This window comes from Littorina saxatilis, linkage group LG1, assembly GCF_037325665.1.
Source record: "Littorina saxatilis isolate snail1 linkage group LG1, US_GU_Lsax_2.0, whole genome shotgun sequence".
NCBI lineage: Eukaryota > Metazoa > Mollusca > Gastropoda > Littorinimorpha > Littorinidae > Littorina > Littorina saxatilis.
This window is the reverse complement of record NC_090245.1, coordinates 17,807,349-17,819,556: the sequence shown is the minus strand read 5'-3', so window position 1 is coordinate 17,819,556 and position 12,208 is coordinate 17,807,349. Positions and strand designations below refer to the sequence as shown.

General features: G+C 40.8%; 1 protein-coding gene across 1 annotated transcript in view; it reads left to right on the top strand.

The window, feature by feature from the left end:
* LOC138963304 (uncharacterized) overlaps nt 1–11,975 on the top strand; it is a 72,960-nt gene extending 60,985 nt beyond the window's left edge. The window contains exons 7-9 of the mRNA XM_070335370.1: nt 714–785; nt 6,823–6,879; nt 7,419–11,975. Of these exons, the coding sequence (XP_070191471.1) occupies nt 714–785; nt 6,823–6,879; nt 7,419–7,969 (680 nt within the window). The 3' untranslated portion in view covers nt 7,970–11,975. The remainder of the gene's footprint in view (nt 1–713; nt 786–6,822; nt 6,880–7,418) is intronic.
* Nucleotides 11,976–12,208: the final 233 nt, after the last annotated feature.

Here is a 12,208-nt window from a genome sequence, read left to right as displayed (position 1 = left end):
ACTCACCCCCCGCGGCTGTGACACCGAAATTGCTTTGAATTGATGTCAGGTCATCAGAAAATCAAGGCCTTTTTCTCGCCTGTCGTTCTCGCTTCAGCTGCTTTCCGATGGTTTCTGTGTAGCGTTTTCCATTTCTTTCTTTCCTTTCGTTTGCTTTCTCTCCGCAAAAAGAGAGTCAAGGCGTGAACGATGGTTGAGAGTGAAAGAATGGAAAGAAAGGGAACGGTTGTGACAAGCGAAGCAAACAATTTAGGCCGAATTGTCACACGCCGGTTTTTGTTTTTATTAAGCGCATTTTTGTTAGACGGATTGTTTCCTCTCACTTTTTTTGGTAGAAGTAAGATGTATGCGAAGGTATCTAATTCCGTGTAATGGCGTTGTCAAATAATTAAGCCTCTACCAATTTCTCCTGACAGTTGAAATGTTCTGGGCGAATGTTACTCCTATTGTTGTTAGTATACAGAGAAAAGAAAGGGTGATTTAAAAAGATGTTGGCTTTTTTTTCGACTTCTGTGTTCGCTGATTACCAGCGTATGCTTTCCCTCGTAAAGGTCTTCCCTTTTAGTGCACATTTTTATTTTTATTTTTACTCTGTTCTTTGTGTGTTTTTTGTCGTTATTTGTTTGTTTGGTTTTTCTTTTTGTCCTTGTTTTCTGGTCTAGTGATTCCTGTTCATTTCTGTTTACATCTTACGTCTTTCTTGATATTTCCAGGCTCCTGTTACCCTCAAGGTTTCGGCGTTTCCAAGCCAACCTTTGATCCTACACCCGCTTGGCGACCACAAGGTAAGATGCGTTTGAATGCAGTGTTGAAATCTTAATTATGGAAGAAAACTAGCGAAACAAAAATATCGTTCTCGTTTTATCTGTCTTTTTTTTCTCTTTTTTTCTTCCTTTTCTCTGCCCTTCTTTTAATCTCTTCTTCCTTTTCCAACACATTACTTATACACCTCTCACAAAACTTACAAAATCGAAGCAACAATATCTTTTAGAAAGCAAAACTTGTCTCATTATCTTTTTTTCTGTTTCTTATTTCTTTATTTCATTTTGTTTGTCTGCCCTTCGTTTAGTCTTTTCTGTTTGTTCCTACACATCACTTCTATACACACCTCACATAACTTACAAAATCGAAGCAACAATATCGTTGAGAAGGCAAACCGTCTCTCATTGAGTCTATCACCAGAACTTCTTGGCGCAATGTCTCGACAAGGTCTCTTCCAAAAACTCGTTCGTTCCGGAACCACAACGACAAAGAGAAACCTTCCTTGGTTTCCTGATCTTTCTCTGGCCGACAATTTTTCTGGCTTCCCTCCTTCCTGCTTCAGGGACGCTGGTTTGGGAACGCTGTTTTTAAAGGAACAATATCGGGTCTTTCTTCTTTGACTGTCTGGAACATCGTTGAAGCTGCTTTCAACTATAAGAGAGCTAGAGGTAAAAGATGCATCGTAGAAAGTGTTTTATTTGCTTGTGTATGAGGCTTTCAAGAGATGGAAATACCAAAATCTCTGTATCTGCCATTATAGTTAACCGTATGGGATGATGTAGATTAGGAGCAGTTGGTTCTGTTCGAAAGAGTATATCAATTCGACGAATAACTAAGCAGCTTTGGATTCAAATTTTGGGAGTTTTAGGTTATTTCTTTCAATGTGGAGTATTCTTACTTTCTGCATTCTTAAGTTCCAGTTTTGAATTCGTTTAACCGACTCTAGATTCTCGAACTTTAAATTCATCCTTTTCCTGAGAGAAATGTGTAATAGGAGTTTACAGTCGCAGGATGAAGGGGGAACGGATATCCGCTGTGTATTGAGAAGAAGCCTTATACATTCCCGCCTCTTTTCGATTGCTTTCTGGCGACGCGGGATGCAAAGGATTCTCTCCAAGATTGAATTTCTCTTCTTTTCTCTTATTACCTCTCTTTTGGCCGGCGATACCGTCTGGTTTGAGCTCTGGTCGGTTTGCTATTTTGTCTTTTTCTTTTTTCTTTTTTCTTTTTTCTTCTCTTTTTTTTCCCGGACGAACTTTTTTCTTTCAAGAAACCATACAGTTTTTGCCTGCGATTTATTAGCAGAGGCATTTTGTCATTTCTGATGCAGAGCAACAGAGAATGATGGTTCTTGTATTGTAGTTGAGAGAGAATGAGGCAATGAATCTGCCTTGCTGTGAACAACACTTGATGCTTGGAAAAAATGGATTTGAAATGTCTCTGTGCGATGGTAACAGGAATAGATCAAATAAAAATCAAATAAAAAGCTACAGCACGGATACTGTGTTAAAATGTTTTAAGCCACCATAAACGACGGAGGACAAAAAACTGCATTTCAAGCACCATCGCTCCATAAATAAAAACTTCAGCGGAATATCACTCTGTGATACGACCAGCCATTAAATTGTACTTCTCTGTAGAATCCAGCACGAACTTCCGACTAGCGCACATTCTGCGCATTTTTATTGTGAAACTCATCATCATGAATTATACGTGGCAAACAGTAGAATAGCTCAATAGGTGCGTTGAGTCGTGGTCTTGCCTAAAGTTATTGGTTTATAATGGGTTTGTTTTGGGCTACTTTGCTCGTGTGCTTCTTTGTTTGTTTGTTTGATTCTTGGTTGTTGTTGTTGTTTTTTTATGGGGGTTTGTTTGTTTGTTTGTTAGTTTGTTCTAAGTATTTCAGCGTTTTCTTCTTCAGCGCGTTTACTGTTCATAAAAGTTACCGACGGTCGTCCTAACTGCTCCTTTTGAACTTAGCAAAATCCGATTGACCTCTCTGCAAATAACACTCGAAGCTGTCAACCCCTAAGGCCCTAATCGACTCCTCCCAAAGCAAAACGGCGTCGTTGTGAACAATACCACCACTAACCCCTAAGGTCATTCCAATTCCCCTTGCAGTGTCAAATCCCTGGCAATCATGAAGTGTCAGTGCACAGTGCACTCCTTAACCTTGACCCGAAAGAGGTCAAAGTAGTGTGCTACTTGACCTTGACCTCAGTGAGGGAGAAGGTAGCGGGGTCAAAGTAGGTCAGCGAAGTGTCTTAAATTGGCGGTATCACGTGCCGAACTGTCACGCTCCGTGACTTGAGTTCTTCAAGACATGCGACAGCGTCTGCTGCCAGTGTCTACTGTCCTCTAAATGACCTTTTAGCATTCTTTTCTTTCAGATCATCACCTGCGGGGATTTTTTTGAACGAGTACGATAGTGTGGAGGGTTTGACTGAAACCTATTCACTGTAACCCTTTCAGTTTTCTTGATAAAAAAAAAGGTAAATGGGCTACATATTTGCTAATCATAATACTCACCTGCGTTAGACCTTTATGGTATTGCAAATATGGTCTGAATTGTGGAAAGAGTATGCAGGTGTTGAATAAGTGTCACTGAACGGTATCTCCACCCAGTTAAAAGAGAACAATTAATTCCATTACCTCAGGATATTACTGCCTAGGGTTACATAGAAACTCAACAAAAGGATGATTTTCAAAGCTTTTCTATCTTTCACCGTGTGTGTAGTACGCTGTCGTTCGAGAGGGGCTCACCTGTTTATTTAGGGTCGAGAACCCTCCGCCCACAGTAGCAAAGATTCGAACCTGACGGCACGCGACCGCTCACGGTAAGGCACGCCCACTCTCCCCCCACGCGACCCTCGGGGCCACGCGCTTCTTTTCACGAGCAGCCGCTGAAGCGTGTCCCCCTTGTCACCGCGAAGCGTGTCACGCCGTAGGAGACACCTGAAAAACTTCCGACTGGGGGGGGGGGGGGGGTTAGCGAGAGAATGTCTCTCTTCCCTCAGGCGCCGGACAATGGTAGGGAGGAGAGCGGCAGAGTGGACGTCCACAAAAAGATGTGTTGTTGGTTAGAGTAATGGGCAGACCAAGCTTTCGCACCTCCTCTTCTTCTTCCTCTTCAACGCGAGTTGTTTAACGGGATGGGGTGGGGAAGGTTTTGAATTATGGGTTAGCAGTCTAATTCGACACCGTTCTCAAAAGCTGGAGATTTCACAATAGCACATGAATATTATCATGTGCTTGTGACAATGGTTGTACGGCTGTGGGGAGGGTGTTGAGGCTGACACCTTCGGCATTCTGTTCTATTGACCATTCACGTTTTCCCATTCTGGGTTTCGAAACAGTTCGGTTGTCGATTTCAAGTGGATTCGCACCTTCGGGTCTGTAGATTTGTTTCACAACGATTGGTAGTGGTAGTCTTCTCCTTTTTATATTTAGTCAAGTTTTTTCTTCTTCTGCTTACTGTTCTCTATATATTTTCTATTTGACATGGGCTCCCATGTTGTGTGAGTTGTGTACGTATGACATGTGAAAAGCTACTTTACGCAATCAGAGCAGTATTTATCCTAGAACCTAGATAAATTACATTTGCAATTATGTTGCTTGCTCTGGTGGGATTCCACTTCTGCGAAGGAGAAAAAGTCTTCAGGATCAAAGAAACAAATTTCAGCACGAAACTGCACGACTGACAAAAGTAACTGGATTTTCCCCCTTTCTGAAACGTTCTTTGATTGACTTTGGTGCGCAGTAAGCGAGGGTAACTTTTCATCAAATGAGAACCGTGCTCTTGGTAGAAAAAAACCCACATTTCAATCGTAGCCGCCAGAAGCAATGAACTGCAAAACACAGGGTACAAAGTAATTTGTAGTTGTAGCTAACCGTGATAGCTTTCCCCATCTCTGACTAAAAGTCAAACAGACAAGCCATTTCGTCCGCAGCCCAGGGACTGTGAAGTCCTTTGCAGCAAAAGTAAATCTACACACAAACTTTTTCTTCCAGGACCAAAACTTTCAATCTATTTCTTCTAACTCGAGCTCTTCCTCCCATTCGTTCTTTTTTTTTAGCGGGAGAGGGGAGGGTGCAATTTCTCTGTCAGACAATCGATTCTTGTCAATGTTTCAAAGCAAAACTCCGCAGCGACTGAGACCAAAATCAACACCAACACAGCAAACTTGACCTCTCCGGGGGAATCGAGTTTCGGAGATGTGCCGTTCCGACATTTCCGGCCCAGAAAGGGTCTGGTTTTCTAATATCCTGAATTCTCCATTTTCGTTTCGTTTCTGTCCCGGTCCAGGAGAGTGCATTACCCTCTTGGACACGTCATTGACTCATGTCCCTCCCGCTCCCCGCGACGGAACAGGATTCCGCCATTTTGGAGGAGGAAGGAAGGGTGGAAACATTTTCTTTACTCCGTCTAGCGACTTTGGGAAAGAGAAGGTTTACAGAAGCTCCCACATCGGCTTTCATTTTCGGAGTCTGCCGAGCACGTTTGGTTTAAACAAGTTTATTCAATAAATTTCATTGGTACTATTGCCGCATACATGAAATTAGGAACATGGAGCACAACAAGCTAGTTGTTTTACAGTATCTGGAAGCTCATTCCACAGGGAAGTTAGGGGTCTGTCAAGTGGTCTTCGTCTATGGTAAGGGTTCACAGAAGCAACGAGAGGAGGCAGACGTTCCAGTAAGTATGGTGGCACGCGTGCATTAACTAAGCACGTTTCTGTTCATTAGCCACGAAAGTTACGAACAGTTCTTTCTCGGTGTTCGTTATTTGATAACAGAATTGTACAGACCTACAGAATGTTGGTACCCATACATTTTTATAGTTCTGTCTGAAGAATCCTTTTCAAAGAAATTAATTCATGGACACATTTCCTTTAGTGACTTTTTTCTAGTAAGCTTGGCGTACTAGAGTGTCTGCTAATTGACACCATTCAAATCAAGAGAAAGAAACGTAGTCAGGTCTTGATACCGCTGAATACGCTTTACAATTTCTTATTCAATCTAGCACCGGAAGTCCGTCGGCTTGGGTTGTTCCCCTTGACGCGTGACTTTTCACCCCGGCTTTTGGCAGGGCGCGCATGCGTAAAAAACAGTTTGGCCTTTCTAATGGCCATTGCGGGGGGAAAAGTAGCCAAGGGCAGTGCGGGACCCTAACGCCATTTCTGTAAAAAGAGTCGGCGATGTCCAAAAACGAATGGCCAGTCATTCCCTTACTCTTTTTCTCTTGCGCTTCTGTGTGTCAGCTTGGTCTGTCGTCGACTTGCACGCCTCAGCGAGCAGGAGTTGTCTCCCCCATCTCCGCGGCGGCTGATTGAATGAAGGCGACTTTTAGCCGTGATAACAAACCCGGTTAGGGCGCTGAAAGCCCCGCTCAAGTTAATAAACGCGAGTCATGATCTGGCGGCAAACGGGCGGAAAATTGGGCGAGAGTGCCAGTGATGGGGGGTTTCCCTTCTCTCGTTCTTCTTTCTTTTCCTTGTGTTTTTCCTTTCTTGTCCTGTTTGTTCTTCTTTTTGTTTCTTTTTGTATTATATCTCTTTCTGCGCCCCGCCCGTCTCTCTCTCCCTCCCTCACCCCCCCCCCCCTCACCCCCACTCTATTTCTCTCTTTCTCTCTGTCTCTCTATCTCTGTTTCTCTCTCTCTCTCTTTCTCTCTCCTTCTCTCTCTCTCTCTTTCTCTCTCTCTCTTTCTCTCTCCTCTCTCTCTCTCTTTTTCTCTCTCTCTCTCTTTCTCTCTCTCTCTGTCTCTCTCTCTCTTTCTCTCTCTCTCTTTCTCTCTCTGTATCTCTGTCTCTCTGTCTCTCTCTCTCTCTCTCTGTCTCTCTCTCTCTCTGTCTCTCTCTCTCTCTCTCTCTGTCTCTCTCTCTTTCTACCAGCCTCTTAAGTTTGCAAGTGTTTACTATTAGACGTAAGTTGTAAAACATTTCTATTCTTAATCATTTACATTTAATATGACTAAGCGTGTGTGATATTTTCGCAGAATTCTTGTGTAAACAATGACAATCACAGCTCTAATGGGAAATCTTGTTTTCTGTGTTGCAGTGGCTGTGAACCCCTATGATGTTCTGGGACCAATTACCAGCAGGCTGTCCGCTACAGGTAAGAATCAGTTTGTTTTGTCATGGAAAGATATTGATTAGAGAATATGCCAAGTGATGGCCATAGGTAGAAGAATAAGCGAATGATTAATAGAGATAAATGTAAATCTGAATAATATAATATGAATTTGTTGGACATTTTATTTCTATGACATACTCTGCAAAATGCAGGGTTTGTGTTTGTTCATGAAAGCTATCAATGAGTATTAAAAAAACCGCCACAAAAACAAACACCAACAACTTTTCATTAAGAGACAGTTTGGACAAGAAGTCTTTTCAGCTTCAAACATCGTTTGTGTCTGTTCAACATTGTCACTTTACACACAGCTGTGACTGTTCTACATTATACAGTATGCTCACAAAACGGGTTCTGTTTGTTGCCACAGGTTGTGGCAGTTCTACTGTATAACAGTATGCTCACAAAACGTTCTCTGTTGTATGGCAAACTTCACCAAAACAACAACAACAACAACACAAAAACAACAAAAACAAACAAACAACTCAGTATGCTCACAAAACGTTTTTTGTTTGTTGCCTCAGGTTCGGGTCAGATCCAGCTGTGGCAGTTCCTGCTAGAGTTGCTGTCGGACGCGGCCAACGCCAGCTGCATCACGTGGGAGGGGACCAACGGTGAGTTCAAGCTGGTGGACCCTGACGAGGTTGCGCGCCGCTGGGGGGAGCGCAAGTCCAAACCCAACATGAACTACGACAAGCTGAGCAGGGCGCTGCGCTACTACTACGACAAGAACATCATGACCAAGGTGCACGGCAAGAGGTACGCCTACAAGTTCGACTTCGTGGGTCTCACGCAGGTCCTGCAATCCAACGGAGACTCTTCGGCCTTCAAGCGAGAGTTCCAGCAGGACCTCTTCCCCTACGCTGCCCACAAGTACTCCCATCACCACCACCCCCACAGCCTGCCACCCCCGCCTGGCCACCCGCACATGGGCTCTCCCGGATCCGGACTCTTCCCCCCTCCCAGCTCTTACTGGCCCAGCCCCAACAATAACTTTTTCTCCAGCATCTCTTCCCCTATGATGCCTCCCTCCGGACATCTTGGCTCTCCCATGGCGTTTCACCCATACGGATAAAACCAGGCTGAAGCAAATAAGCCCTTTTTACTTCTACTGAAGCGTGAATGTGAGTGTATGGTTTTGCTGTACTGTACATATCTCAAAAGTAATCGTGCTGTGTAGTGTTGAGTTTATTCTAGAATCTTGACATTGTGGACGCAGAACACTGTTAGAACAGAACATTGGACAAACGGATGCTTTCTGAAGAGCTTGAAATGTTGAGAACACTGATCGACAAAATATTTGGACTGCAAGAAAACTCTTCGGAAAATGGCTTACTTCTTTTATCTTCTTGAATTTTTGTATTGCGTTTCTCTCCCAAAACTTTCTGTTAATGACACATCTATAAACAAAGGCTGATAAGAAAGGTATACAACTGATATCAATCCAATCAACGTCTTGGATGTGGACTTTTCCTTCGTTGGTATGGATTACGAAACGCGCAAAGCAAACCACAAATGTCCAGGACTATCACTAGCCCTGACCTTCCTTGTTTGCGTAGTGTTCATGGGATCATACTGTATAAAATTGCATAAAGGTTTCATACAGGTACAGTATACATGGTTTCTCCTCTTTGCGAAGGACAAAGTCTTCAGCCAAGACGCTGCGAGGGTAAATAACTGGCGTTGCAGAACCCTCTTTAATGAGTCATTTGGTAAATAGAGAATACTACATGGCTTGCTGTGTCGTTCCAGATTTACACGAGCTGCTTTATTAGATATTGAACTGCGAGCAAAAGCGAGATTTTTAATATTTGAAAAAGCAACTCGTGTAAATATGGTACGACACAGCACGCCATGTAGTATTCTGTTTATCCTACATACTGTACTTACGTGTATTTTACTCAAAACGTCCCGCAGTCGAGGCGTACAAATTGAAGACGTTTCTTTTGGAACCTCGATCTCTTCCAGAGCCTCGTGCAATCTTTCACGTCAAGCAAAGAAACGTCACTTTTGAAAGTGTAGCGTAACGTGTTAATTTCAAACTTCTTCCAGGGGAAACAGCAGCCGCAAATGTGTTTCCATAATTACGTTTGTCTCGATGACGTTGGCATCATAAGCAGTGAAAAAGCAGGTCCCTGCCAGACTAGTTAGACACGACCTTATTAACATGATATAGACACGTGTGGTTTGAACGATATTGTTATCTCATGAGTGGTCTCTCTCACGTATGTAGGATAAACGATATTATTATTTATTATTAACTTATGTGGTATCCATACTAAGATAGTAAGAATGTCCGTGACAAAAATTCTGCTGAAGCCATTGGAGAAATTGACGAAATGCATGGTGTGTGAATATCAGAATCGGTCATCTTGTCATGTGCATTTTTGTTGTTGTTGTATAAACTAAGTCTTGGCATTTCCTCTTTTTTTTCTCCTTTTTTTTCCCAGATATCTAATAAATGTTTTTGTACCCCAGAAATGGATAACGTGATATGCTTACGCCCCAGGACGCTTACTTTTGTTCGGTTTTCAAGCACAGAATAAACACGTCGCGTCAAGCGACATCAATGCCAACACCTAATTTGCAGAAACAGGTTTTCTTTATCTAGATATGTTTGCATTCAGGAATTGATATGTAATACAATGCAATCATGTTTAAATGTAAAAAGAAAAATTATTTGATCATTTTGTATGCTCAGATAAAAAGAGTTCATATTCAATATTAGCAGGAATGTCCACGATCATGCTGTTTACAGTAAACACAAAGTAGTGTATGTTAACTTTCTTGATTAATTTGGTATACTTGAGAGAAAAATGTTTAAGCGTTTCTGCATTGACAAGCTCACATTTGAATATTGGTTAAATGCATTGCACAAGAAAAAGTAGAATTATAAGGGAAAACAAATTCAAATTCGTGTTGTTTTTGTTGTTGTTGCTTTTATTCTGGTGTTTTTTTCAGTGATTCGGAAATAAAAATGTTCAGTTTAAACAAGATTATTTTGAACTGAATTTTTTTTATGAACAAACTTCACTTTTCTGAAGGCATAGGTTCGGTGCTTATTTTATGCCTGTAAAAAATGCGAACAAAGATTATTTACAAGTTTCAAAGAGTTTATGTTTATGTACTCTGAAGTTGAATATAATATCTGTCGTTAATTGTAAGTTGTACAGTTAAATACGGTATGTTTTGATATGAATACTAGAAATAGTAGACTAAGTCTTGCCGAAGTGTGTGTGTGTGTGTGTGTGTGTGTGTGTGTGTGTGTGTGTGTGTGTGTGTGTGTGTGTGTGTGTGTGTGTGTGTGTGTGTGTGTGTGTGTGTGTGTGTGTGTGTGTGTGTGAGAGAGAGAGCATGTGTGCGAGAGCATTGTGTGTGTGGTCTCAAATATTTTCTAATCTATATAGAAGTCATGTAGCTTTAACGATGGCATCGGCTTATCTGCAAATGTTTGCAAAATGTATCTTCATAAAAGTTTTGATATCTGATTTGACATTCATATCAATTTTTCATGCGTTTTGTAGATAGACCTGTTTGTTATCGTGATGATATTTGGTGTCTTTTACGGCAAGTTATGTGGTTTCGCTAGCTTGTTTGTTTGTTTGTTTGCTTTTTTTGTTTAATTTCCGTCGCATACCTTAAAGGTTTATTAGTTAAAAATGATAGAAGTAAGCGTGTCGATGCAATGTAGACAAATAACTTGCGTTTTATTTTTATAAGTAAAAATGCACTTGACCTCTTCGGTTCTTGGGTTTATTGATTAAAACATGATTTGTTATTGAAAGTTTTTTTTCCTTGTTTTCCCTTGTGAGTAATATATTATAGTGTTTCATGAGAAAAACAAACAAAGATCACAAAAACAAAATGCACTCAATCAGAAGAAATGGTAAGTTATTATATTCCCACGCCTCTCGTGAGAAATGTATTGTCGAATTCTCTTTCACAAACGCTAATGATCTTTTCTCGTGTTTTACTTGTCCCTTTGTTTACGCTTATAAACCCATTTTACACGACTGAAAAGTATGTATAAAATACTCTCTTACCGAGACTCATTAGCTGTGTTGACTTTGTTTACCAATGATGTCACAACAATGTACATAAATCATTGTATTGTGTAACAGGCAATAATTACTTGGGCATAGTTACGAATGATGTGGTGTACAATTTCCCCGTTCGCTGATTATTTTTTTAAACTGTACGTGTGTACGTGCTATTTATGTTCAATGGATTAACAAGCATTGTGCGAACAAAATATATGAATGATCATGTGTTTACTACCTTCACACAGCAATAAAGACTTACATAAATTACTTTGTGATAGCGATGCTGTATTTCATTTGTCATTTAAACAGTACAGAAAAATACATGAGAAGTATCGTCCAGTATCGTTTGTAAGCATCAACTTTGGCAACGACTGCCATAACTGACAACATAAACATAAATTGAACTAAATTAAAAAATTAAAAATCATAAAAATAAGAATGATTCCATTCTTTCCATACCATCCCGAAGAAGGCAGTTACATGCCGAAATATTGATTTAAACTTACCTAACCTGGTTACTGGTGTGTTTTCTTTCTTTTTATTTAAACATAAACATAAAGTCTAGTTTAAAAAACATTCTCAACTTCGAAGTCCATGTTAGTTTGTATTTTTGTTGTGTTTTTGTTTTTTGTTTTTGCTTCTGAAATGGCCAATTTCTTAATGATTTTAACACGACTCCGCGCGTTATACACAAAGAAAATTTGGCTTTTGTCGTGTATTTGACGGTTATCGTGACTTAAGATAACGCGAATTTTTTAAGATCGATATGAAGTCCATAAAACTTAATCTTTTTTTACCATTTTAACATTAATGTAGTTGTAATTAAACAAGAGATGGAGTTATGATAATGTTGTGTAGAGGTGGGTTGCTCGACATAGTGCATTTGATATTTATTTGCGCATTTGGTACTAATGTTATGTATTTTTCTTGATTTGGTTTTATAAACCGTGGAGTCAGTCGCAGATGTTTCTATAAATAGAATCTTTGCTTGGAAAAGTGTTTGTTGTGCATTTTATAAATAAAGAGCATCAGACTGCATTTTGTTTATCTCTTCTCTGTGTATGTGTGTGTGTCAGTCTGTCTGTCTGTCTGTCTGTGTCTGGTACGTGCGTGTGTGTGTATGTCTGTCTGTGTCTGGTACGTGCGTGTATGTGTGTGTGTGTGTGTGTGTGTGTGTGTGTGTGTGTGTGTGTGTGTGTGTGTGCGCGCATAAGCGTGTGTGTGGTTGCATACATGTGTGCACTCTCTCTCTCTCTCTCTTTCTCTCTCTC